Genomic DNA, 27,944 nt, shown 5'->3' with positions numbered 1-27,944 from the left:
ACCGTGAGCTGGCCTGAGCAATTTAAACATCTAAACTATCCCTGTGCCAATAGTTAAGTATGCAGCACACAGAAGACATACTGCAGGGATGGTGCTAGTTCAGTGGCTTTTTTATTTACAATTCAGAAATTTTTATTAAAAAGTACATTTAACCTTGCTTTATTTCAAGAGCAGGTCTGTTGTAGATAAATGTGATATAGTACAAAGCACTCATACAGCTGTTCTTGACTTTCAGCTTCCCAAATAACATCACTTTTCTGATACATGTGACTATCTGCCATGCCCAATTTTTCCCATATATTTTTGTGTCTTTTCTTACTGATGTTAACATCACTCTTCTTAATGATATCCTAGCTCCTGGCTGGGTCCTTTTACTCGCATTTGACTCCACGTGATTTGAAAGATTCAGAAGAATGTACAATGTACTTGTATTGCAGGGGTAAGAGAAAAGAACCCGAGACAGTCACTTCATTTTAAAATGGATCTAGTGGCATTCCTCTGCCAGTGCGTCAGCAAAGGAAAATCTTCCAGAACAACGAAACACTTAGCTCACACAAATCTAACACACTGTGTCTCAGTTTAATAGCACCAAAGTTTCCTGATGCACTGCTAAGAATGTAAATCTAATTAAAAAAAATAAAAACTACATGTTTCTGACAGAATCTCGGTTTTGAGGCAGACACATCAAATCCAACAACTGCCAGAGCTAATTACTGATGTTCTTGGACAACATCAACATTTTATTTCTTTTTTTGACAAAACTGAGAGAAGGAAAACAAGCTACCAAGTGCAAGGTTAAATGCTCTGAGCAGTTGCAAAGAAAATACGGAGCAAATTGTCTGGTCAGAAACTTCTTCCCAAAAAACAAGACTAACTCCACAGTTTCTAATGCTCTCTTTATCCCTCCAGAGCCAAGTTTAACTTAAACACTTCCCTGCCATTTATAAATTCCTGAGGTATTTTATTGTAATTCATATTCATCAACAAACCTCCAAACTCAGAAAGAAATAACATCAACTGCAATCTCTGCACAAGACACAGAAGCTCATCTACTTAGTAGACAGCCTGCTAAGAGCCTCAGTGATGAACCACATCACTACCCAGTCAGTTTAGTTGGAGTTTCAAGTGCAGTTAGTGCTGATTTTCAAAAAGCCTTCTTGTCACACCAAGAGTGTTATTTTCTGCACCTCTGCCTCGGGGAGACCTACACAGTAGTGCATCCTAAGCAGTAAGACACTAAGCACTGCCTCTAGGAACTCAATCCAGAACACGACATTGAAGAAGTTGCTAGGGGGTCGCACTGTGTTTGAATAGAATGCAGAAACTAATCACAGCCAGCTAACAATTACTATTTGGTCTTTCCATGCCATCATAACTACAAAATTTACCAGCTTAATTTGGCTTTTCCTAAAATTATCAAAACCCTGCTAAGCAATCTGTTATCTTCCTTTGAGTAGAGATGGGAAAATAGCTATTGTTTTTAAATCTTTTGTACCACTGTGGTCAATATCTGATATATACAACAATGGAAGCACTCCCGAAACTGCTGTATAAACTAACTTCACCTGAAGAATGCTCACATCACTAAGGAATGTAAGGACAGAAGTCCTATGACACTGGTTTTCCCTTAAAACCACCTCTGTAGTATGGTAACAATTCTGACAATCCTATAAAAATGTCTTTTAAAAAATAACCCATGATTTTGTGTAAATGGACCAACTTGTACCCGTAAAGCGATTTTTTTACCTGAACTTCATTAATAATTGCTCTAAACATTTCCTACAAATAGAAAATACCTACCAAATCTTGATTAAAGGGAAATAAATAGATCACATGCATTTCAATATGAAAAAAAAATAAATATAAAAATATAGAATTCTTATTCCTCAATTTTCAAAACTACAGACTCTATGATATAAAATTTGGAAGAGGCTGTCAGCTGACAATAAAACTTATAAAGTACAACTTAATCACAGTATTTTCCTGTGGTCTTGAGATGTTTTTTAAGGGGATGATTTTGTGATTTTTTTTTTTAGAGGGTGATTTTGTGTAGTTCCAGCATTATGTTATTATAAGGGGCAGAAATAGCAGTGATTTTCATCCTGTTAGAAAAGTTCTATTGATTTCTATTTAAAGAACATATTGTTCTAATAATTAGGATAAAAAATAGAATAAATAGAAGAATAGAATAATGGAATAGAATAATATAAGAAACCAGGCTTTTGAATTTTGAGGGCATTTTCTAAGGAATTTGTGCAACTACCCATTAGACTTTTTTCCCCCCAGTGATGATCAGTCAGCTTACTAATAGATTCTGCCAGAATGGGACATGGTTACTCAGGCCACAAGGTGATCCAAATGGGCGCTGCTATACTGAAGTTAGCAGTAAAGACTACAAATAATTGGTACTTTCACAGAATTGTTAGGGTTGGAAGTAACCTCTGGAAACCACCCAGTCCAACACCCTGGTAAGGCAGGGTCACCTAGAGCAGGTGACACAGGAATGAGTTCAGGTGGGTTTTGGATGTCTTCAGAGAGTGAGACTCCGTGATTCCCCTGGGCAGCCTGTGCCAATGCTCTGCCACCCACCCTCAATGCAAAGAAGTTCTTCCTCATGCTGAGGTGAACTTCTTGTGTTCTTAGTTTATGGCCATTACTTCTTACTTCTCTGACATGCAATCAAATTCCTAAGACATACAGGAAGAGTTTATAGGCACAGTCTTATTTAAAAGAAATAGGAGCATTTAATATAAAAATACTCTTCAAAAGAAAAAACATAAGCAAGAAGATACCTCCAATAATGGTAAAAATTCTCAAACATTTCTTGCACACATCCATCATAACCAAGTGCAGGATTTTTTAAGCATTATGTTTGTTGAACTGATTTTGAGCAAGATTTGAAGCAGAAGTGAATAATGGTACAGCTGGTGTTTTATAGTCGATGGTATGTTTTCTATAGAGTATTGTTAAAAAACACAGCACTATTTCAAATAGGAAATAATGAGTTATATCATATACAAAAGCATTTCAAAAGTGGTTGCTATTAAATTTCCCCACATTTTTTATGCCGTTTTCAGATACTGTTTTCAATTGTTTACTGACCAGGACAAGTACAACTTGCAGATGCTCACGATTTAACCCAGACTTTCCAAAACCTTCAGTAATGCTGTTCTGAGTTGTGGTTAGGCACTTCAGTTATCCTGCCTACTCAGTGGGCCTGTAAGCATTCACAGGCTGCTCTTCACCAACATCTATCATCAACATATCTAATGGAACATGAGGCTTGTCATAGCCAGAAAACTTGAAGCAGCTGCTTGGAATCACCGTTTGCTGTCTTTCTGTGGTAGAGATCTCTGACCCTGAAGACTCATTGCAGATATCCATTTGGCTACTGTCAGAAATGAAGTAATTCTCTTTTACCACACAGTTTTGTTCTTCAGCATCACAAGAGACCTCCTCTGTGCTTTCCTGAACAGGCACCTCTTCTGCTTTGGCTGGTGCCTCTGGGGAAGGGACAGAAGATTCTCCATCACAGGAATTTGCAGGAATAACAGTTTGTTCTTCTGGCTCTGTCACCAGCAAGGTTACTTCACCATTCACTGGCAACTCTGAGTGGCTCGATGGGAAGCTAATTACGGATATATACTTCCCGTCTGACCTCGGTCCCAGTAAGGTACCTGTGTTCAGGTTTCTCATCACAATGACCTTAAATGGAAAAAAAAGAAAACAAACCAAACAAAACAACTTTGAGTTTAAAAGCTGAAAAAATAGGCAAGTCAATAATTTAGCATCATTATAACCAATTCCAAAACAAAACTGAAAAATTAAAATCTGGCATGGTCATTGGCCTATGTCCATGAGTTTAACTGTTCCAGTAACACTTGTTTGCAAGATCTCAAAAATGCTTTCTTTGGGCAAGCATATTTGCAAGGATCAAATCCATTTCATGTTACCCACTATATTTTGAAGTTTCCAGCATAGAGGAAAACAGCAAAAGAAGAAAAAGAGGTAATACTCTTCAGCTGGGGAAGCCTTTCATACTCTATAGAGAATGAGTATAATTTACAGTGGCTGTGATAATTTCTGGCACCTGTTTCAACCGGGAGGGAAGTGAACAACATACCCAGCAACCACATCTATGCTGAAGTCTCCTAATTTATTTCACAAAGTCACTATGCTGCAACAAACTTTAATGTTTCACACTGACATCCCTCTACAGGTTGATCATATGAATTCTTTCACTGGCCAAGCCCCAGCTCATTTTAAACAATTACAATATGCCTTCAGCCTGCTTAGATTCTTTCTTTCTTTATTTATTTTTACAATGTCTTTTCAATAGTACATACACATTAAAAACAAAGTAGGGTAAATTTTCAGCTATTTGATGGTGTTCCCTAAAGATAACAGAATGCCCAGGGAGAAAAAGTTAATAGTGTTCTTTCACAAATTTTGTAATTCACTATGTATGTGCATCACACAATATCAAGTATTATAGATCCATGAATTTGTTAATAAAATACACAATCACTGTTTTTTCAGATACTTTGCCAAAAAAAAAAAAAAATCTGCCTGAAAATTCATGTGGAGGCTTATTTGGAAGAAAGAGGTGTATGCAGGAGGAGGAAAGATGAAGTAAAATACCATTAAGAAAAATTACAAATCATCACAAAGAACTTCCCTGTCTGTACTAGTGTAAGAACTGAGAGGGCCATCCATACCAGATGATCCGATCTGACCGTGCTTTTCAAGAGTCCTTCCTGATTAAATGGTTGTGAGACTGTAGCTTTACATTCATACCTTCAGAGTGTGCTGCCTTCATTAGAAACTGCCTTAATCTCTCACTTCAGTCCCATTATCTTACCCCTCAGAAGCTCTGATGATGCTAATCTGTGGTTAAGGCTGGATCAATATAAGCATTACAGTTTAGGAAAACCAACCAGCCAAACAACGAGCACCACCACAGGTCAAGCAAACACTCCCTGAAGAGCAGTTACTGATCATCTAAGTTAGTTTTACAAACACCTGTGTGAACATCACTAAGGTGAGGCAATCCTCTGGGGAATCAAGGGCTGCCACTGAAAAGTGCATTCAGGTGGCTCCTGACACACTGCAACCTAGCTGTAGTGTACAACCATCAATGTCTTTGGATCTTCATTTTCTGTTATGGGAACAGAATACTACAGAATATACAGAACTGTAAAGAGTATTCAGAGTATTTTCCATGAGAATTCATGGAAACCACTCATTCATAAGAAGCACATGCTTAAAAGTTAGTTGTAAGTAAGAGATTACAATCAACAATGGGCAGATACTGAAAATGTTAAGAACACCTTAGAAGGATTAATGCACTTTTTGAGAATCTCTTTATACAGCTATATTGGATATATATCCAAAATACTGGGTACTTACACTATCCAACACTGATCTTGAAGGGACCAGCATCTATAGTTTTTTGGGGTGCGGGTTAGCAAAAATCTGACTCCAATAACCACACAGCAATTGACAAGAGAAGGGAATTCTCTGTGTAAGAATACTTGAGGAACGTGAATTACAACAAATTATTAGAGAAACCATAGTCAAAAGCTGTGTTTTCAGCTTCCCATCTCTCCCCATACCAGTACATGCTAAACTGAAGTTAAAAACAAAACCCAATGAGTTCTTGTTTCTCCCCTTTTAGGATTTTTACACAGTTCTGAAAAATCACAGTCCTAAAATATGTTAAGGGATTACCTTGCATTCTACACAGGTCCAGCATTTCACAGTGAGTGCTGGCAATACTCAGAGACTTTGGAAATAAAATACCTATTCTCTGTACAACTACATCCAAGACGTCTCAAAACGAAACCCACTTTTTTCATGACAAGTTTCTGACCAGGCAAGATGGTGCAAAGACACTCCTATTCCCATTCATGAAAGAAGGAAGCGATCAGAAGAAAAAACTCCTGTGTGTTTCCCGGTACCAAAGGTATTTTTAAGGGTCACTGAGTCATGACTACAAGACAATTTAACAACTCATGCAGTTGTTTCTAGCTTCAAAGATAAGAATCACAGCTTATTACAGTAACTGGCTATTACTAACACTCTAAAGATCTTGAGTAACAAGGGTAATTAAGATATGGTGGCTATTTGAAGAAAAGTATTTACTATAGGCAAGTTAGTATTTTTCTTTTATTGACATTACCTAATACTAGCAAACTGACAGCCTGTGATCTTAAGATGGGTATCAGCAATATTACCTGGCATGTGCAGGTACATAATTTCCTGTCTCAAATAACAGCACCTGTGCTTTCAGGTCTTTCATGGTCTCAACAGACAAGGGAGACACACTGCTAAAAGTCAGGCTCAAGGACACAGGGAAGTAACATATCCCAAGGAATCTGTAACAGTTAAGGTAATTAACAAGTCCTTTCTTAACTTCTTTTCTAATAACTTGTCCACCTATGAATTCCAAGTAATTTTCAGGTGCACATTTCATGAAGGGGAGTTTGAGAACTCCATTTCAAATCCTATTAGGATGATGGCAATAATCTTTGTGGTTTTTATATGGTTCCACAGAACATTAATGCTATATAAATTTATGAAGACTATGTTACTGCCCCCTACAGATGCTCACAGGGGAAAAAAATTTTCACAAAAGTAATGAAGCAGCTTCTCTCTTGTAAGATGACAAATTATTTGTGGCAAGTGTCAGTCAATATTTGCAGGAACAATTAGTTTCTCCATATCAAAAATATATGTTGTATAATCAAAAAAAAAAACAGGTGCAAAGAAAATTCCCTACTGTTTTGTGACTATCCTAAGTGTTCTACAAAGAGAGAACACAGCCTTATCATTCCTGTCAGAATTAGAAAAAGCATCAGCAGATAACGGAAAAGTAGGCTTAAGTAAGACACAACTTTCACTTTTCTCTTATGATGTAGATGTTTTTTACTCACAAAAATATTTGCCACCATTCAAAGATAGAAGACACTGAAGAAAAACACAGGGAAGTTAAAGCAGAGAGAAAGAGAGAGAGAGAGATGCCCACAGCATATCAGAAAATCACATTCCTTCAAAAGTGGCTTAGCCCTTACCACAAATCTTAGAACAAAAATCTAGTATTGGAATAACCACAGGACATTTTTCAATGACTGACATTGGGTAGACAGACATTGGGTAGAAGGAGACAGCCTCCTATAATACTTTTTGTGAGATAAATGAAAGGAAGCTATAACTACAGCTGAACTGCTGAAACATCAGATTTCCTTGATCCAGGCAGAAGACTAACATGAAGTCTTGTAAAGGAATCTGTCCCATTTCATGAATGCATATTCCTGGTAGGATCCTACTGTTTATAATGTTTAAACATTTAAACAAACACGTTTTCTGATGAAGGCATTCATTGTATGCCATACTGAATGGCAGCTGCACTGTGGAAGTAGGATCAAGATACAACTGCTATGTAATTCTTGGGAGTCACAAACAGCATAGAAAAGACAGTATAAAAGCTCCGGAGTTCCAATTTGCAACGGATTTTTTTTTCTTTTCTCTAAGTATATGAGACTCACAAAGGTGGCTGCTTGGGTACTTGATGCTTGATGGTTACTCTTTCTTATTTTTCCTTCAGTTGGAAAATTCCAAGTTGTTGGAAGTGACTCAAATGATGTTTTAGAAGCTACTTACAAGCTACCAGGAAGATCACTGAAAAACAGCAGTCCTAAGGTAGGAAATCTTGCCCAGTCTTTTAACAGATGGAAAAACTCCCTAGATGTTTTATTCTCAGACAAGCTCAGGTAAGGCACAATGATCATAACCTGTACAGAAAAAAGGCCTAGTACATACACAAAGGTCAGTGACAGGCTCCGAGTGCCATCAGGTCTATAGAGATAATGTCTTATAATTAAACTTACTGTTCATATCAATTATTTAAATTGTTTGTTCATTATTTTAAATGATTAACCACAAAATAATTATGTTTAAATTATTAACTGCTCATTTTGCATTCCCACAGTATTCATATCACCTATGTTTAAACTACTTCTATGAGCTCTACAACTTATGTTAGTCATTAAAGACTTCATTGGAAATGAACAGAAATATAGAATATCCTGATTTGGAAGGGACCCACAAGAACCAGTGTCTACCTCCTGACTCCACCCAGAGCAACCTAGGAGTTTAAACCCACATCTCAGAACATGGGCAAAATGCTTCTTGAACAGGACTTGGGCAGCAACCACTTTCAAGGGGAGCGTGTCTCGGTACCTGACCACACAGTTAACAATATGTATAAATAGTTATAGGCTTCATTCAGCTCTTTAGCAATAAAATATGATGTAGCACTTGAATCATACTGTGGTAATGAAACCTAGAAACCATAAAGTAACATCTAGCCCATTAAAATGAGAATATGTGCACACACATGAGTTTCTACTAAGTAATCTCAAATGTGAAGTTGGAGCATGCATCAGGAAGCTCACAGGTGTAAAGGAGTACACATTCTATTTGTGATATTCCACTTCCTGATCTTTAGGTGGGACATCACAGTGGTACTGGAAAGCCAAAATTATGGATCCACTGAGCACAGCACTGTAATTCTGCATGAGCATCTTCTGCTATAATGAATGGATCTCCACAGAAGTTACTGTTGTGTGTACATAGGACACAAAGTTACATATTCAGACAAGTACACTCTGGTGTGAGGATGACACAAAGTCTCCAGTATCTCTACAGGCCCGTGTGTTTTGATATTGGCGCCTATTTAGAGATGTCAGAGAGGTTTTTCTCATCTGATTTTTTAAAGCCTACAGCGTGAATGGCTACCTCCAAACCAGTCTCCTGTCTCCATCACAGTCCATGGAAAGAAACAAGAATTTTAGAAAGCCTTTTGTCTGATCAGAAGTGCATAAAGGAAATGAATCATCTTGTGCTGCTCAAGTTGGTGGACTAGATCACTGCTTTACTACAAAGGGACCACCTCTGGCTTGGGTATCTCCATTTAGTCAGAGCAATCTTGCCTCCTGATATTCTAAAGAACACAGATTCCAGAGGGATTTTGGGCATTGACTATGGAGAGGTCATTTTAAAGGGTTTTGAAACTGAAGAACATGGAATGGAAATTTGTTGGCTACTCTCTCTATAAATGAGACTTCCTCCATCCACTGAGAAGATACTCTTGCTGTGATTTCTGTTTACTACTGCCTCAGGTGGCAGCTCTTTGAAGTTGTGGTAGCTCATTGTTGTGATTAACACAACACCAGGAGAATATTAACAACAGTAGTTCTTAGACACTCCACTCTTGCCTGACATGAAACCAAGGAGCACTGCTGCTCCTTAAGGAACACCCGTTCTGTTTCCTAGGAATGGCTACAGGAAGTTTTTAAGATGGAGCAGCTGTTGACCTCTCTTCTCCATGACTGCTCAATGTGAGAACAAACTTCTGCATGTCCTTCCCTCTTCCTATAGAACTATTACTCCCTTCCTTTACTCTGAACATCACTAAGCATATTGTAGCAATTAGCAGGATTCCAGTACTACTGTTTAATGAAGGAATCTCACAGCTCCTGTGACAGGACAAAAGGAAATGGACTGAAACACACAGAATTTTTCCTGAATGTAAGAAAAACTGTGAGGGTGGGTGGTTTAACATTGGAACAGATTGCCCAGAGCAGCTGTGGAGTCTCCTTCCTCGAAGGTATTCAAAAGCCATCTGGATACACTCATGGCTAACCTGTTCCTGTGCTCGAGCAAAAGGCTTTGAGTAGATGACCTCTAGAAAGGTCTCATGTCAGTGATTCTGTAGTTTTGTGTCTCTGCTACTAGAGTGAACACAAACCTGCCTAGGTATGCACACACCAAGTTTTTAAGAACCAAGTTCTCAAACTACACCAACTATTGCTACTTCAGTTAAAGAGTCATTGAAGTCTAGCCCTAAAATCTAAGACTCATCTGGTTGCAAAGGCTTTCAGAATATTAGACTGGCAAAAATTCTAAATATCTATGAGACCATGGTAAAAAAGCTGAAAAAACCCAACCAAACAAACCCAAAAGATTGGCATCAAGATATAGGAGTTACAGAACTTACCAATGACTTTGGCAGCTGTATGTTGTCTTTCCTTAGTTTTTTGCAGCCATAATACACCAAAAATATTACAGTCAAGATCCCAATAACAACACACACAATGATGATACCATGTGTACCTAGAAAATTAAAGCAAAATCTACTAGGAATTTTGGAAAAACAAGCCACTGCTGTACCACTTAGAATAATTTCAGAAATTCTAATAGCACAGAATGCTTAGCTGTAATGTGTGAATTTGTCAATCTACTACCTTTTCTCACTCAGGAAAACTTAATCCATAACACTTTTATGGAGTAAATAAGAATTACAATGACAGAAGCTTTTCAATTCATATAAACATAATCATGTTTTTATAGAAATAAAGGAATTTTGCAACTAATTTTTTGTTCCTTAGAGATGAAAGATGGGGATGATAAGATTTGTACACTTTCTATGTGATAGCATATTAACTGGCATAACTATACAGAGTTTATGCACAGTAAAATATGAAATCTTCCAAAACACAGAATTGTTAACAATTACTAGTAGGACTCCACTAGTCTGATTCTCTTAATAGCCTCCCTCATCCAGTTGATCCTGTGCATTCAAGAAAACTGCTTCTATCAATTTGCTGAAATTACAGGCCATAATGAAGTACAACCACAATGTTTGTTTTGTTCTCCTTACTTAAGAAAAAGACCTGAATATCTTAATTTAATGACAGTAAGTTTATAGTTGCTTCCAGTTAAAAGTCTATACACATTATCCTCAGTGATGAGGCTGAGCAAAAAGCCAGTTGCTAGAAGAGACAATGCCTTATGAATGCCTATGAAAACCACACAGCTCAGTGAATGATCAATTTGTGATTTTTTAATTAAACCAGTGTTCATGTGCAATAGAAAAGTTTTGTAGGACATAGGAAACATAGGACAACATAGGAAAAATACCCCCCCAAAAAATTCAGGGTCACTTGAAAATAATACATGATTTGTAAAGGTCAGAACTATCAAAGTACATTTGGAAAATAATGACTAAGCTTTCCCTACTTCTTCTATTTTCCCCAAAGGCATCCCAAGCATCAAATACTTGCTACATCAGATCTATGTTCACAATCAGTATGTTCTTAATATAGTATTAGAAACCTCTTACTCGATGTCTGCTTGAGAGGAACAGAAATGCAACTTTCCTCTGACGGAGTGCCAAACATCAGATTATCAAAACTTCCCTTTGCTGAAACACAGTAAGTAGAATTTTCAGTAGAAATTGGGATTTTGAGGCTACACTTATGCATTGTACAGTTGTCCGCATAGAGCTCTTCAGTCTGAAAAAAAATTGGAAGATATGTTATATCATTTGACTCACTAGAACAATGTTACAGTACCTTCCACCACTTCAAAAAATGTAAGAACACTATTAGATGTGTTTTCTACATCACCCATATGCCTTGCAAAATCTATATGACCATCTCCTTATGGGCTATCTTAAGATGTTGTATTTGATCAGAGCATGGTATTTTCCAGGTAAAATTTCTGCTGTTCACAGTAGAGATTCACAATTATAAAATTTGTACCTGGATGCATATGAAAAGCTAACTGTAAGTAAACACACCTCACCTTCATCCTCCATGATTGCTAAATAAACTGGTATAAATACCTCAAAAGGTAATTTTCTTAAATGAAATGTCTCTTTAGACAAGTGAGAGTGGCACAAGTCAAAGTACCAATGTTTTAGCATGTATGCAGAGACAGCAGCATGTGATAGAATAACACTTGTGTACAGCTAATGCAATAATCTAATTTTCATTGTAAGTGACTAATTTGGACAACTGAAATACAGACCTTTCAATCACATATTGTATTGCGCTCAACATTTTAGGTGTTCAGCTGTTTTCTTGGCATCTGTTAGCTCCATGTGTCATAGGCATACATCTCTTGTATAAGCATTTAAGGTAAACCAGTGTTTTTAATTTTAAATTTTATTTTTGGGACCTACCATATTTTTATTGTCCCGAACAATTGCCGAGTACTCAAGCTTTGAATAAATGTCTTCAACACAAGAAAGAGGGAATACAGAATGGTAAATATCAACCGTGATTTTATCACCATGTCTTGAGAGACTCAGTTTTGGCGGTCCTATTTTTCCTGCAACACATTACACCATTGCAATTAGGCCAAAGGTTTTAACATAAAATATGGTATTTATAGTTAGCTTTTCAAAATTCATCAGAGATTTGAGAAAAATTAAGTATTTATATTTCCATGCTGTTAATATTGCATAGCTGTGGTAAGACCTCTCTGCTGTTAGAAGTAATGGAGGCATTTGGATACAGTAACTAATCAGTTTCTAAAATGGAAACAGATCATTCATGAAGAATTTTACTGTAAAGCAAGTTAACTTTCCTAGACACCCAAGTCCATAAAACTTCGGCTGACAACAAAAAAAACAAACAGCAATTAAACATATACAGGAAAGAGAACCAAACACAAGATCCTGCTGACTAGATCCTACCATAAATCACCTCAGTTAAAAACAATACTGTACTCAAACAATGGAAAGCTATATGAAAAGCTAAACAAATTCCACCATAAGCATCATTTGGAAACTTTGGATTTCCCATGGCAATGGCCTATGTGAATTTTTCGTGTCTAATGGTCTGACTGAACATGACTTTCCTGTTCAAAGGAAAAAAGGATTTTGTCTCTCTTCTCCATATGTGGTTACCAATGTTCTGGAAACTGTCATGCACGCTGAGCATTACTACCATGATTTGTGTCCCTTTGTCAAACACTAGAAACCAGCCACTATTTCGAGTCATTGGACTGTTGAGTGGGAACGGAATCATAGCAGAAAGCAAGGAGGGACTCCACTCCATCATCTCCAGCAATGCAGAAATCTATTCCTAGCTAAAGCATAGCCCAAGTCAGACAGAATCTCATAGGCCAAAAGATTTATACAAAGATACAGTAACTGAGTTATCCAGTTACAACTTCCAGGTAATATCTGGATATCTGAAGCTATCGGTACATGGCATTCTAGCCGTGGTGTTAAGCCGCACATTGCTACTTCAGTGATGCCTACAGGTCCATGTTGTATGGTGACAGTTTCCTACTCTAAATTGGTGTCTGGAGTACAGGAAGGATTCAGAGTGCACCATCAGTATCACCTTCATGCCTTTAGACATTTTGAAACAAATAGACACCACAGAGTCAGAGCTAACAAGTGCCATGAAATTCCTACTAAGCAATAGTCATGCTTCATTTCATCCTGGACTCTTGGCTTTAAGATATTCCCAAATGCAATGCAATAACAGAGGAAAAGGAATAATTACTAGCACTAAATATTTGGAAAAAATTACAAGGTTTACAATTTAGATACAACTTACCATGCCTTTGCAAAATAAACTCCTTTGACTCAACATACTCAGACTGTTGGGACCCAACAACAGCTTTAACTCGAAGCCAGTGAGATAAATAAGGGTCACATACTTCCTCTGAGAAATCACAAAAATGAGCTGTAGTGTTCATACAGGTTGAGATGTTCTTATAGTAACCTAAACTGTAAAACAGATCAAGTAATAGTTAATACAATTTCAACTGCATAACTCTGTACAATACACTGCCAGTATCAAAAAACTGTGAGGGTGGCCAGGACCTGTGAGGGCACAGAATGCCCAGGGTGGTTGTGGAGTCTTCTCCCCTAGGGATATTCAAAAACCCACTGGATATAATCATGGATGACCTGCTCAAGCAAGGGGTTTGAACCAGATGACCTCCAGAGATCCCTGCCAAACTCAACCACCTGACTAACTTGACAAACTTTGCCTTAATTTATACTTGGGCAACCTTCACCCCATGTGACATCACCACTTAGAAACAAGAGAATTTACCATGGACTGACTGCTTTTGTATGTTTCTAGATAACATCAGGTATAGGAAATAACAAACTAATAAGAACTTACTTGTAAGGCTTGATTTCCACAATAAAACGAGGAGTTTCAGACACAGGTGGGTACTGCCAATGCAAAACGGATTTGAAATTTTCAGATGTCACTACAATCTCCGTTGGTGAAGGCACTAGAATGAAGAGAGCAATTGCACTTTGATAAACATACCTTTGCAAACACAAGAACAGCTAAATGTACATCTAAATTATTTGGAAAAGGCAACATGCTAGACATAGAAATCACAAATACTTCCCCTAGATGAGCTAGTCTGTCACCAGTAAAAACACCCATGAGCCCTGTAAGTTGATTTATTATTCATCACTCCTGCGGAGAGGAGAGATGTCCTCTTTGCAACAATGTCAGATGACCCAGGTGCATTGAAGGCAAGTCCATCAGACAGCCTGTATCAGGTCCATAAGCAGTGATGAGATTATACCCCTGCGTTGGTCTTTTACAGATATAACAGTGAGACAGGTTGTAGGGCTTAACTCAAGCTAGAGGAGATTAGCCCAGTTCCTGTAGATTTCTGTAGCTGTTCAGAAATTGGAGTGGATGGGCTGGGAGATGGTACCAGAGCTAGAGTATAAAGGCCAAAATGCAACAGGCCTGCTAGGGAAAGCCTGTGTTCCCTATGAATTTCCAACAGTGATACTTCTACCACTCCAGCAGTATTTTCAGTAAGCTGTGATGACCAAAATGAACTACAAACATTTGTAAGGAAATTGAACACTGAAGCTATAATGTAGTTCCATTTGAAAGAACATGTTTTGTGGTGGTGTGTTTTTAATAAGTTTTTGATTTGTTGCACAAATTGTTTGATCTGTTTTCCCCTTCTGATGTTGGTTTTTGTCCAAGTTGTACCCTCCTTCCTACTGCCATCAACCATTGTACCCCAACCCCTTTTTCCAGTGCCTTCCCTGTCAGTCATTGTGACCCTATCTCTTTATCCAGATCCCTCCCTGTCAGTCTTACTTAGCAGCAACCCTTTGTTCTAGAATCCTCCCTGTCAATCATAGTGTATTTGACGTTCCATTGGATTTTAATTGTTCCTGCCCCCAAGCTTTCCCATTGGTTTATGCACTGTAAGCTCCACCTTAAATTCCTTACCTAAGGCTTCCCTATTGGTTCATGATTTGCATCATCCCCTCACTCCTCCCTCGTCTATAAGATGTTGCATAGCCTAAAACTTCTGTCTTTTCTCCCTGGCTCCTCTGGAGATTAAATCCATCTTCAAAACCCATACAAAAGGCCTCCCCTCATTCTTGCCTCCACACCGCGCCTGATCAGCCAAAAGTGCCGTAGAGCTTTGCTCTAAGCCACACCTTGGGTCATCCTGCTCCTGAGGTGTGTCCCACTAACGACACAGGGCAGAGGGAGAGCTAGCCAGCTCTGGCACCATGTCAACGTTTGAAGTACACTTAGCAAAAAATATCAGAGGTAATGTAGTAAAGCATTCCAAAAAAAAGAAGCAACACTGACAGTCTTCCATGTATCTGTTTCTCTGTTTCAAGATGCAAGCACAATAGGGATATCAAGGGAGCAGCTGCAGGAGAAGGAAAATTACAGGATCCCGTAAGGCTGACACATGACGCTCAGGAAGAGAAGAGAAAGGAAGGTCACTCAACTGAATTTAACTGTTAAAACTCAGCTTCTCAATGTCTGGATTGGCACCCTTAGTATTCTCAATGTGGCTTTTACAAAATGTTGAGGGAACTCATATTTGACCTGCTCTACATTGCTTCTTGTTCACAAAGCAAGTACTGCAACTTCATTCTGAGATATATTTAGGGAACGTAATCAATTTACACATCCTGAGAACAAGAACACAAATACACACATTATTGTAATAATGTGTGAAAGTAATACAGAGAGGCTGAGATATGACCACAAAGGTTTGACAGATGTAATATAGATCACTCTGCAAATGGTTCTGTGGTTTTTGTTTTAATACATATAACAGTGGTATTTCAGCTATTGGAAAAAAAGGAACATAATCATCAAATTCATAACCACAAGGAAAAAAAAAGGTGACAAGTTAACAGAAGAGATGTCAAGCACGCAAATGGGCCAAAGTAAACAAACATTACTTCAAATATGCAGTTTTAAGCCACAGTGTTGCTAGCCTTACAAAATTTTCCCTTTTGTTTACTATTACATAAAAGAACCTGCTTAACAAAAGGGTTGACCCCAGAGCACTGAAGGAGGTAGCAAATGTTAAGAGTAGGACCGCTCCATCATCTGCCTAAGATTTGGGGAGGTCCCTGCTGACTAGATCCTACCATAAATCACCTCAGTTAAAAACAATACTGTACTCAAACAATGGAAAGCTATATGAAAAGCTAAATAAATTCCACCATAAGCACCATTTGGAAACTTTGGATTTCCCATGGCAATGGCCTATGTGAATTTTTTGTGTCTAATGGTCTGACTGAACATGACTTTCCTGTTCAAAGGAAAAAAGGATTTTGTCTCTCTTCTCCATATGTGGTTACCAATGTTCTGGAAACTGTCATGCACGCTGAGCATTACTACCATGATTTGTGTCCCTTTGTCAAACACTAGAAACCAGCCACTATTTCGAGTCATTGGACTGTTGAGTGGGAACGGAATCATAGCAGAAAGCAAAGACGGACTCCACTCCTCCATCTCCAGCAATGCAGAAATCTATTCCTAGCTAAAGCATAGCCCAAGTCAGATAGAATCTCATGGGCCACGTTATCCCTGAAAGCTGTATGTTGGGAATGAAGCAAGCATGGTAAGAAGTCTCTTGGTCTTTCCTGACTCTGTTGCACTTCCTTTGCACTGCCCGTGCAATGCCAGGGCCTGCCACATTGGATTATAGACAAAAAATTTACGTTTACCATACTAATGTTAAAGACTGAAAGCAGCCCAAAGGATTTATACAAAGATACAGTAACTGAGTTATCCAGTTACAACTTCCAGGTAATATCTGGATATCTGAAGCTATCGGTACATGGCATTCTAGCCGTGGTGTTAAGCCGCACATTGCTACTTCAGTGATGCCTACAGGTCCATGTTGTATGGTGACAGTTTCCTACTCTAAATTGGTGTCTGGAGTACAGGAAGGATTCAGAGTGCACCATCAGTATCACCTTCATGCCTTTAGACATTTTGAAACAAATAGACACCACAGAGTCAGAGCTAACAAGTGCCATGAAATTCCTACTAAGCAATAGTCATGCTTCATTTCATCCTGGACTCTTGGCTTTAAGATATTCCCAAATGCAATGCAATAACAGAGGAAAAGGAATAATTACTAGCACTAAATATTTGGAAAAAATTACAAGGTTTACAATTTAGATACAACTTACCATGCCTTTGCAAAATAAACTCCTTTGACTCAACATACTCAGACTGTTGGGACCCAACAACAGCTTTAACTCGAAGCCAGTGAGATAAATAAGGGTCATATATTTCCTCTGAGAAATCACAAAAATGAGCTGTAGTGTTCATACAGGTTGAGATGTTCTTATAGTAACCTAAACTGTAAAACAGATCAAGTAATAGTTAATACAATTTCAACTGCATAATTCTGTACAATACACTGCCAGTAACAAAAAACTATGAGGGTGGCCAGGACCTGTGAGGGCACAGAATGCCAAGGGTGGTTGTGGAGTCTTCTCCCCTAGGGATATTCAAAAACCCACTGGATATAATCATGGATGACCTGCTCAAGCAAGGGGTTTGAACCAGATGACCTCCAGAGATCCCTGCCAACCTCAACCACCTGACTAACTTGACAAACTTTGCCTTAATTTATACTTGGGCAACCTTCACCCCATGTGACATCACTACTTAGAAACAAGAGAATTTACCATGGACTGACTGCTTTTGTATGTTTCTAGATAACATCAGGTATAGGAAATAACAAACTAATAAGAACTTACTTGTAAGGCTTGATTTCCACAATAAAACGAGGAGTTTCAGACACAGGTGGGTACTGCCAATGCAAAACGGATTTGAAATTTTCAGATGTCACTACAATCTCCATTGGTGAAGGCACTAGAATGAAGAGAGCAATTGCACTTTGATAAACATACCTTTGCAAACACAAGAACAGCTAAATGTACATCTAAATTATTTGGAAAAGGCAACATGCTAGACATAGAAATCACAAATACTTCCCCTAGATGAGCTAGTCTGTCACCAGTAAAAACACCCATGAGCCCTGTAAGTTGATTTATTATTCATCACTCCTGCGGAGAGGAGAGATGTCCTCTTTGCAACAATGTCAGATGACCCAGGTGCATTGAAGGCAAGTCCATCAGACAGCCTGTATCAGGTCCATAAGCAGTGATGAGATTATACCCCTGCGTTGGTCTTTTACAGATATAACAGTGAGACAGGTTGTAGGGCTTAACTCAAGCTAGAGGAGATTAGCCCAGTTCCTGTAGATTTCTGTAGCTGTTCAGAAATTGGAGTGGATGGGCTGGGAGATGGTACCAGAGCTAGAGTATAAAGGCCAAAATGCAACAGGCCTGCTAGGGAAAGCCTGTGTTCCCTATGAATTTCCAACAGTGATACTTCTACCACTCCAGCAGTATTTTCAGTAAGCTGTGATGACCAAAATGAACTACAAACATTTGTAAGGAAATTGAACACTGAAGCTATAATGTAGTTCCATTTGAAGGAACACGTTTGAAGTACACTTAGCAAAAAATATCAGAGGTAATGTAGTAAAGCATTCAAAAAAAAAAAAAACCAACACCGACAGTCTTCCATGTATCTGTTTCTCTGTTTCAAGATGCAAGCACAATAGGGATATCAAGGGAGCAGCTGCAGGAGAAGGAAAATTACAGGATCCCGTAAGGCTGACACATGACGCTCAGGAGGAGAAGAGAAAGGAAGGTCACTCAACTGAATTTAACTGTTAAAACTCAGCTTCTCAATGTCTGGATTGGCACCCTCAGTATTCTCAATGTGGCTTTTACAAAATGTTGAGGGAACTCATATTTGACCTGCTCTACATTGCTTCTTGTTCACAAAGCAAGTACTGCAACTTCATTCTGAGATATATTTAGGGAACGTAATCAATTTACACATCCTGAGAACAAGAACACAAATACACACATTATTGTAATAATGTGTGAAAGTAATACAGAGAGGCTGAGATATGACCACAAAGGTTTGACAGATGTAATATAGATCACTCTGCAAATGGTTCTGTGGTTTTTGTTTTAATACATATAACAGTGGTATTTCAGCTATTGGAAAAAAAGGAACATAATCATCAAATTCATAACCACAAGGAAAAAAAAGGTGACAAGTTGACAGAAGAGATGTCAAGCACACAGATGGGCCAAAGTACACAAACATTACTTCAAATATGCAGTTTTAAGCCACAGTGTTGCTAGCCTTACAAAATTTTCCCTTTTGTTTACTATTACATAAAAGAAACTGCTTAACAAAAGGGTTGACCCCAGAGCACTGAAGGAGGTAGTAAATGTTAAGAGAAGGACTGCTCCATCATCTGCCTAAGATTTGGAGAGGTCCCTGCTGACTAGAAGACAACCACTATTCCAACTTACAAGAAGGGCATGAGGAAAGGCCCAGGAAACCAGACCTGTTAGCCTAATCTCAGCACCTGGAAAAGTGATGGAGAAGATCATGCCAGGTGCTCTCAAAAGACATTAGAAGAACAATACAATCACCAGGAACAGTCAACAGGGGTTCACAAAGTGGAAGTCCTGCTTAACTGGTTTATTATCTGCCTAGTGGGTGAAGGGAAGGCAGCAGATATACTTCTTCCGGGTTTTAGTACCACTTTTGATACTGTCTCGCACTGTGCTCTTCCAAACATGTTGGCATATGCAGGTTCACAGCACACTGAGTAAAGAACTGGCTGAAGGGCACAGCTCAAAGAGTTGCTGTGAATGGGGCTGCACCCAGCTGGGGACCAGCAGTGTTCCCTGGGCCCCAGTTCAAGGGCCTGTTCTGTTCAGTATTTTTACCAAGGATCTGAATGCAGGATTTGAATGTACCTTGGGCAAATTTGCCAACGATACTGAACTGGGAGGTGCTGTCTACCCTCTCAAGATATGCAAGGCCTTGCACAGGTAGCTGAACAAGTAAGTCTTCGTTGTCTAGCTCACAGCTCTTTTACTCAGGCTGGCTATCTGATTTCTAATGATTTCTTCTGCAGACAGTACAGAGACAGTGCCTGGGGATGGCACAATCCCATCTCACTCCAGCATCAAGAGTACAGATCACAGAGGACACTGCAGATTTTCAAGGTACTAATGTCTAATCTTTATAGATGCAATTTCTGCATATTGCCAGTTAAAAGGCCATGATACTGTATGTGAACACTTACCTAAACATAATAAGCTTTCATTTTTCTGTTACACCATGTTCTATGTTGCTCTGCTAGCACAAGTGGAAGATGACGACAGCAGTTAGTGCCATGAAGCTAACTGTTAAACATAAAACTCCTTTTAATTTATAATAAACATAAATGCAGCAACACTAAAGGTGCAAATTCAAAGACTGAGACAGCAAGTATGGAATGAGAGAAGAAAACTGATCAGCAACTCATGCCATAATGCATGACTCAGGAAACTCAGCAAGTTCTAGCTTGCCTCCAGTTCAAAGTGTTCCCCCCCAGCAGTTCACCTTGCCTTGTAAGACAGCAATACTGGCTGCTGAGAAGCCAACAGAGAACAGCAAGAACCATTTTTTCACAGAAATTTAAATGAGTATGTGCATTGTAGTACAACATAAAAGGAATTTCAGGAAACAGCTCTACATCCACAGACTGAAGGAATACAAGGCAAAGGCAGGCCAATCAGATACACTTTTCCTAAGCGTGCCAGAATAAACTAAACATGACGGTATTTTGAAGATAAAGAACTGCAATTTTGGAAAGCAAAGGTAGTAACAAGAGAGTGGTAAAAGTAAAGATAAGCATGACCACAGGGTGACCTGGAAGTTTAGAATTAAACAGAGAACAGACGTGGGAAAACAGCTGCACAGTTTATCTCAGCAAATTCACACCTGCATCAGTTTATAACTTGGACAGAAATGTACTAATTTGTCCATATGCAAACAACCAAAACTATTGCTGCTATGCTGATGGCAAAGATCTCATCAGGTGTGACTGATATACATTATCAAACACCTTCTCAATGTGAAATTATTTCAACTAAAGTATTTAAGATTTAGTAGACGTTTACACCTTCAGCCAACTCGCATAGCAGACAGGAAGGAAATACATGTGAGAGGAAATGAAAGGACAAACTCCACTGAAAGACTTATTTTACTGCAAGTATCTGCTGCTGCTTGATTTCAGGCTGCTAAATAAGGGGGGTTTTGGTTTGGTTTGGAGGGTTTTTTTCTGAGTAGCAAACAAGTGCACCCAGTTGTGTATTCTTGGACTAAGATAGATAAATGTTAGAACTAATCCACTCCTTGCATACAAGATATGATGCATTTCTGCTTCAAAAGTGTACATCATCAAGGCAGAAAATGCTTCTCTTAACCTACAAGACAAATTGTGATTTGTGAAGAAGACCAACTTGTTTTATACATATCCTTCTCCAAGTCAGAAATAACTACTGCACATCTCTCACAAATATCAGCAGGGTCAGACATATACAAACCATATAGGCATAAAGAAAGGTTTCTTTACCTTTTTCTTGAAACCTGACATTCTTGTTGACTATGCAGGCGCTCCTGAACAATACTACTAATGAAAAGTACTTACAAAACACAAGTTTGAAGCAGCCATAGTCTCAATAAAATCTATTTTTAAAGCATACACTTAAGAAAGGACTTAATATTTTATATATATGTAGATGTCCTACCTGTTCACTGAGCCTTGGCAATGCATTGTCTAGAGCAAAAATTAATTCAATGAACTGGACATCTCTAAGATGTAAAAATTAGACAGCCTTCAAGCTGATACTTGCATCTTGCGCAAGGCTGAAACTCCTTCCTTCATTCTGACATTACACACAAAGGGATTTGTCACCACTGCTTACCCAAGCAGAATTCAGCTGAAGTGCAATAATGCATGTAACAGAACAGGGCCTGATGAATCCACACTGCAAAGTTTATGGTACAGCTATCTGAGACAACAGCACCCTTAAAAGCCATAAAACTTCACTCAAGTCATATGTGACTTTTAAACATAATTTAGCCACTAAAATGCAGACTGAAAGAACAAACTGAAAGCTTGAAAAGACAAACTGAAAAATAACAAGTAAAAACTTTTGAAAGTTTTTACCTTTAAATTATTTTTTTAATTATTAAATTTAAATTACTAGTTAAAAAAAAAAATAAATTAAAAGTTTGTTCCTTCTTTGGATTTCCACTAAAAACAAACAAATCCTTATTATCCCCAAGTGACACATCATAGGAAAACACTTATAATCCACTTCAACAGGCCAAGGGGGAAAACAGTTTGAACCTCACTGTAGAATTATGGTTAATTCATCATTTAAAGACAGAGAGCTGCAATAGTAACCAGTTGGTCCTTTCTGGGCCCCTGACTGGGAGAAGTGTGCTTTCCTTGTGCCAGCCCTGTGCTCTACCTACAGTTGCTTCAGCTCATAGATTCACAGAATATTCTGAGTTGGAAGGGACCCACAAGGATCACTGAATCCAAGTCTTACATAAGTGGCCCATAGGTGGACCTGAGCTCACATACCCATCTCAACTGCACCCAGAAAGGGTAGTAGTTCCAATGACTTTACATATGTAAAATGGTCACTCTCCTTAGCTTTCAACACCCATGAAAACAAAGACAAGAGAAAAAAGATGAGATAAATTTGCACTACCTTTGAATGCTTCTGCAGTACTCTGCAGCCATATGCATTGAAAAAAGACTTCAAATGGAAAAAAAGGGTGTCAAAAAGGCAACCAATGCTCTGAAAGATGGATTCAGAAGGCAGCAAGTCAATGCTAAGGATGAAAAATAACACATAAAAAGAATTTAGACTCTCTCTAAAAAGGCTTCATTTCCTTAATTTTTTTGTGTTCAGCTTGGGATTCAAATGGTTTGACATAACAACAGACTTGACTGGGATGTACTAAACTGAATTTACAACTGTTAGTGCTACTTAGCTAGTAATGAGCAGGCTCCTGTACTTGCCGCCCTGGGGCTCCCTTTCCTGACTGCATATTCAAGTCCAGTGCTCCTTGCTTTCACTGCTTGCTGTACTTCTTATCACCTCACAGCAGCGTGCCTGGGAACATTCTGGTAACAGCCATGGTGAGCATGGGCTGGCAAGCGGCCACGGTATTGCTGCTTTCTGTGCTGTATCACACTCACAGCATCAAGTGGGGGGAAGAAGGAGGAAGTGTGAGACACTTGGAGTGATGGTGTTTGTCTTCCCAAGTAACCCTTACCCATGATGGGACCCTGCTCTCCTGGGGATGGCTGAACACCTGCCTGCCCATGGGAAGCAGTGAATTAATTCCTTGCTCCGCTTTGCTTATGTACATGGCTTTTTCTTTCCCTATTAAACTGCCTTTATCTCAATCCAAGAGTTCTCCAGCTTTTACCCTTCTCATTCTCTCCCCAATCCTTCTGGCAATGAAGTGAACAAGCAGCTGCGTGGGGCTTGGTTAAACCATGACAAAATGGTCCTCCTAATCATTTATATTCTCACTTCAATCTCTTCTAAATCAAACAAAATTGGCCTGCACTAAAAGCAGAGTTCAGCCATCCGGGAGAGGAGGAGAGTTAGGAGCACTGCCCAGCACCACAGGACCGAAACTGAGCAGGAAGAGGTCACTGCTCACCACAGGCTGCAGGAGCACCAAGCACATGCCTTGGGGAGGAATGGGAAATGTCTGTCAGTGCAGTGGTTCTGCCTTCTGCCACATCCCACTTGAAGGCAGCACACCTGGGCTACCACAGCTCCCTCTCTGTGCACTTCTGGCAGGCTAGGCACTAAACAGCTCCTGCTCCTACCAGAATGCTGGAGGGGAGCTGCCTCTTGGCTGTGCTTGGTTGGGAGCTGGGCAGACTGGCAAGCACCAAGGAGCAAGGTGATGAAGAAATTTTGTACCTGCTACCTGACTGGCTCTCTTTTAAGTGGCAGCAGCCACACGGTGTATGTGAAAATGCTTGCATGTGCTTGCCTTCACCCACTTTCATTTATCCCTCCAAAAGAAACCCAGGACATGCATTTCTCTTGTAATGCCACTCCCATACCTGGATGGTACTTCCTTAAAGACTTTACTGCAGACAAGCTTAAATTAATGCATGTAACAGCAATTTATGCAGAAGTTTCTACCAGAAGTTCTTAAAAGACCTCAAATTCACAAAGAAATCAGTTCACAAATTAAATGAGTACCATGACTGGTGTAATATTTAAAGCTAATAATTTTTAAAACATTAACTGAAATGAACTGAAATGATTTTCCAAGTATCATGAATAAACATTATACACAGTATACAGAGCATTTTACAGCTTCTACTTACAACAGAATTTAATTTTCTAAGGGCTCAGAGGTTTGACATTGCTCTATGGAGTTTTTAAAATCATTGTTTATGATAAAAATCTCCACAAGGTTGTAAGCTGTAGTAAGAGGAGAGGTAGACTGAGATCACCACCTTGAGAAGAACCACAGCAAGTTGCACAAGGAGAACACTTACAAGAACAGATTAAATAATACAAGCTGAATATTGTTTTATCTATTTTGAGTGTTCATCCCTTTTGTTATAGATGAGAAGTGTTGTAATAGATGGTATCTAAATACAACACTTTCTACTAATAAATCTAATTTATTTGCAGCTTGAGTCAATTGCTATGAATGTCAATAATCTGAACTGTAAACAACAACTCAAGACCACCATGATTATCACAAACAGTAGGAAGTCAGCTGCCTAAATGAACTACAGACACTCTTAGAAATGTGGCTTACAATGTGCAGGAAGCACCTGAACTGCTACCACAGCCTCTAAATCTTCTTCACCTTGACCACAGACCTTGTCTTCTGTAATACTAAAATACAGACTGAGAGTTCCCATCAGCAAGTGCCCAGCTCCACTGTGGAGTCAGAGGCCTATCAATGCAGACACGTTAGGCACCCAGCTGTAGGAAATGCAGGAAATGTTCCAGTTGCTGCTGGGTTATCTGGCTTCATTCCTTTTCTAAGGAAAGCAGTGTCCTACAATGGAAGATGAAGATGACTGAACATTTCCTCCTAACACACTTGATTACTGGATAACTCCTTGATATATGAATTATTCTACTGGCACACTGAAAGCCCTGTAAGACTTAAGGAAAAAAAAAATAAAAAAAATCATGCAACTGTTGCCATGGAAATTCTGGGCTCCTCAGTACAAGAGAGACATGGAGTTTGTGGAGGAGGTCCAGCAGAGAGCTACAAAACAGAACAAGGAATTGGGGCATCTCTGTTATGAGGAAAGCCTGAGGGAGCTGGGCCTGTTCAGTCTCAAGAGGAGATGGCTGAGAGGGGACCTCATTAATATCTACAAGTATCTAAAGGAGAAGTGCCAAGAAGACAGTTTCTCACTGGTGCCAAGCAATAGAACAAGAGCCAATGGGCAGAAACTAACACACAGAAAATTCCACCTGAATATGAGGAAGGAATTTTTTACCAAGTGAGTGACCAAGTACTGGAACAGATTGCCCAGAGAGGCTATGGAGTCTCCTTCACTGGAGTTACTCAAGAACCATCTGGAGGTAATCCTGTGCCACATGCTCTAGGATGACCATGATTGAGCAGGAAGGCTGGACCAGACGACCACTGTGGTCACTTCCAACCTGACCCATTCTGCTATTCTGTACGTGACAGCATCATAAACATGCTTCAGACTTCCCCTTCTACTTTAATTCTTCCCCTGTAGGTCAGCACATCTGCCTGCATCAATATTATAATGAAGTGAGCACATGTCATTACTTATAAACCCAGCATTTTTATTCAACTAATACACAGAATTGTCAATTAGAATTATCTTCTTAATGCTTTTGTTCACTAAAAAAATAAGCTTTTACTTATAGTGGCTATGACCAAGCTGAGCGCAAGTCATCAAGAAAATGCTGCTGGAGTTTTCAAAACCTAACTCAAAAATACATTCTGCTCCTATGAGCTAGGATTTGCTGCACTCGCATGCAGAAAAGAGCTTCCTGCTTCTAGGCAACTTGCTACATCATCTTTGCCACAGCACTACTCTCTATGCTTACAGATACAATACTCTCCATGCTAACATGCAACAATAACTGTTGTGCTGGACTAGGCTGGGTTATAGCAGGCTTGCTTCACAAGTGGTTTACTGGTATTGTCGTTTTCTGCCCTAAAAATGCTTAATACAATGTAGAAATGGCATATTTTACTAGCAATTAAAGCATGTCCTAAAAGACACTAAGAACAAACAAGACAATATTTAAGATATCAAGCCACCTTACTGACCCAATGTGGAAAAAAGATAGTTTTCCCTGCAAGGTTTGCTAGTTACAAGCAGACACCAAATCAAACGAACTGGATACTCAAAATACCAACTATTAAGTGATAAGAATGCAGGCAGATTGCCACTTTTAGCACTGCTCGTCCATATCAGCCAAAACTAAGCAGACTTCCAAAGCATGGTGTGGCCCATGCTCAGGGGCAATCAAATTCAGTCACTTCACCCAGGCATGGATCTGAACTCCAGAAATCTCCATTTGCAGAATTCAAGGAGTCTGGACACAAAGCCAGCTCTCGGTAGTCTCAATAAAAATTAAACGCATGTGCCTTTTTGACTATTAGACAGCAATCTCTGTTTTTAATGAACTTTTCCAGTTTAAAATTAAACTAGTATGCCTGACTATTTCTTTCGTAATTCACTTGCCAAAACTCTGTGCAAACAGAGACACAACGCTGCTCTCCGCTGGCAAGCCACCCCTCCTCCCCAGGAGTGCCTGGCCAAAATGTGCGCGCTTCAGGCCGCGATCCCGGTACCTTCTTCACACTCCCCAGCCCTGTGCTCCCCATTTTCGCACCGAGATTCACGGTTTCTCTACTTCTTTGGCCACACGAAGCCATAAAGCACAGCGGAGCAGGCCCGTCCGGCGCACACGCCGCTCTTGCTCGGCGTGCCGAAATGCGCGAACATCCGAACGGGGGCTGATGTCACCAGCGCGCCGCCGGCGCACCGCGACACGGCGGCGGGGCCGGGCTGAACCCCGCACCCGACCCGGCTCGGCCGGGCCCGGGGCGCCTCACGGCGCGGCACAGCCCCGCCAGCAGCGGGGGCTCCTCCCCGGCGCCGCCCGGCCGCCCGCACTGCCCCGGCGGCTCCCTGCACCCACCGCGGGGCTGCCGGCCCCACTGGCGGTGCTCGGTCCCGGAGGAATCCGGGACAGGACGCGGCACGCCCGGTGCCGGTGCCGGTGCCGCCGCCCTCAGATGACCCGCGTGCCCATCAGCCGGTCGGCCTGGCCTGACCACCCCATTCCCCCGGCTCGCCCCGCCCGTTACCTGCGGGCGGCTGCTCCCCCTGGGAAGCCGCGCTCCGGTGGGGCGCCAGCTGCGCCGCGAGGGCCAGCAGGGACAGCGGCACCCACATAGCGCCCGGCTATGGGACCCAGCAGAGCCGTCCCGCACACGCAGCCCCGCCGCGCTCCCCACGCCTGCCCCCCGGCCCGGCCCGCCCCGCTGCGGCGCCTGCGCCGGCCGGGAAGGGGCGGGATGGCCGGCAGTGATAGTGCGGGGGCGGGCGGTGGCGGGGCTGGGTGGCCGGCAGTGATACTGCGGGGGCGGGCAGGTCACCGGCGGGCAGCGCCCGAGGGGCGCCTGAGGGGCGCCGGGGGAAGGGGAGGAGCGGGGAGCCGCGGAACCGTGGCTTGGCGGCGGCCCCAGCAACGGGGAGGTCTGTGTGCGCCGCGATGCCCGCGCTGGCTTTGTTTATGCTGTGGTTTAGTGCTGGTGCTGGGCCATACCTGCCAGCCCCAGCTGCTGGGAAAACACTGTGTAGCTCATCATGATGCCACT

The 27,944-nt window shown here is 40.4% G+C and overlaps 1 protein-coding gene across 2 annotated transcripts; it reads right to left on the bottom strand.

The window, feature by feature from the left end:
• Positions 1 to 92: 92 nt before the first annotated feature.
• IFNGR1 (interferon gamma receptor 1) lies at positions 93 to 27,620 on the bottom strand. Of its 2 annotated transcripts, XM_058835223.1 has the most exons (9): positions 27,432 to 27,620; positions 17,888 to 18,002; positions 17,312 to 17,484; positions 13,995 to 14,109; positions 13,419 to 13,591; positions 12,029 to 12,177; positions 11,186 to 11,357; positions 10,061 to 10,176; positions 93 to 3,705 (listed from the first exon to the last, which is right to left on the bottom strand). In XM_058835223.1, exons 1-9 carry the CDS (start codon positions 27,517 to 27,519, stop codon positions 3,205 to 3,207), a joined length of 1,602 nt encoding a protein of 533 aa, XP_058691206.1. In that variant the 5' UTR covers positions 27,520 to 27,620; the 3' UTR covers positions 93 to 3,204. The 2 variants fall into 2 exon arrangements, with proteins under 2 accessions (XP_058691206.1, XP_058691207.1); XM_058835224.1 differs by lacking the exons at positions 17,312 to 17,484; positions 17,888 to 18,002.
• Positions 27,621 to 27,944: the final 324 nt, after the last annotated feature.

The sequence above is a fragment of the Poecile atricapillus genome, chromosome 3 (genome assembly GCF_030490865.1).
Source record: "Poecile atricapillus isolate bPoeAtr1 chromosome 3, bPoeAtr1.hap1, whole genome shotgun sequence".
Taxonomy (NCBI): Eukaryota; Metazoa; Chordata; class Aves; order Passeriformes; family Paridae; genus Poecile; species Poecile atricapillus.
The sequence above is the reverse complement of the archived record's forward strand: the minus strand, read 5'-3'. Positions and strand labels throughout refer to the sequence as shown.

Excerpts from the sequence above, each read along its gene's own strand:
- IFNGR1 (XM_058835223.1), bottom strand. The coding sequence starts at position 27,519 with ATGTGGGTGCCGCTGTCCCTGCTGGCCCTCGCGGCGCAGCTGGCGCCC. Across the intron at positions 18,003-27,431 it reads GGGGGAGCAGCCGCCCGCAG|TGCCTTCACCAATGGAGATT; the intron begins GTAACGGGCGGG and ends TCTTCATTCTAG. Across the intron at positions 3,706-10,060 it reads TACAGCTGCCAAAGTCATTG|GTCATTGTGATGAGAAACCT; the intron begins GTAAGTTCTGTA and ends TTTCCATTTAAG.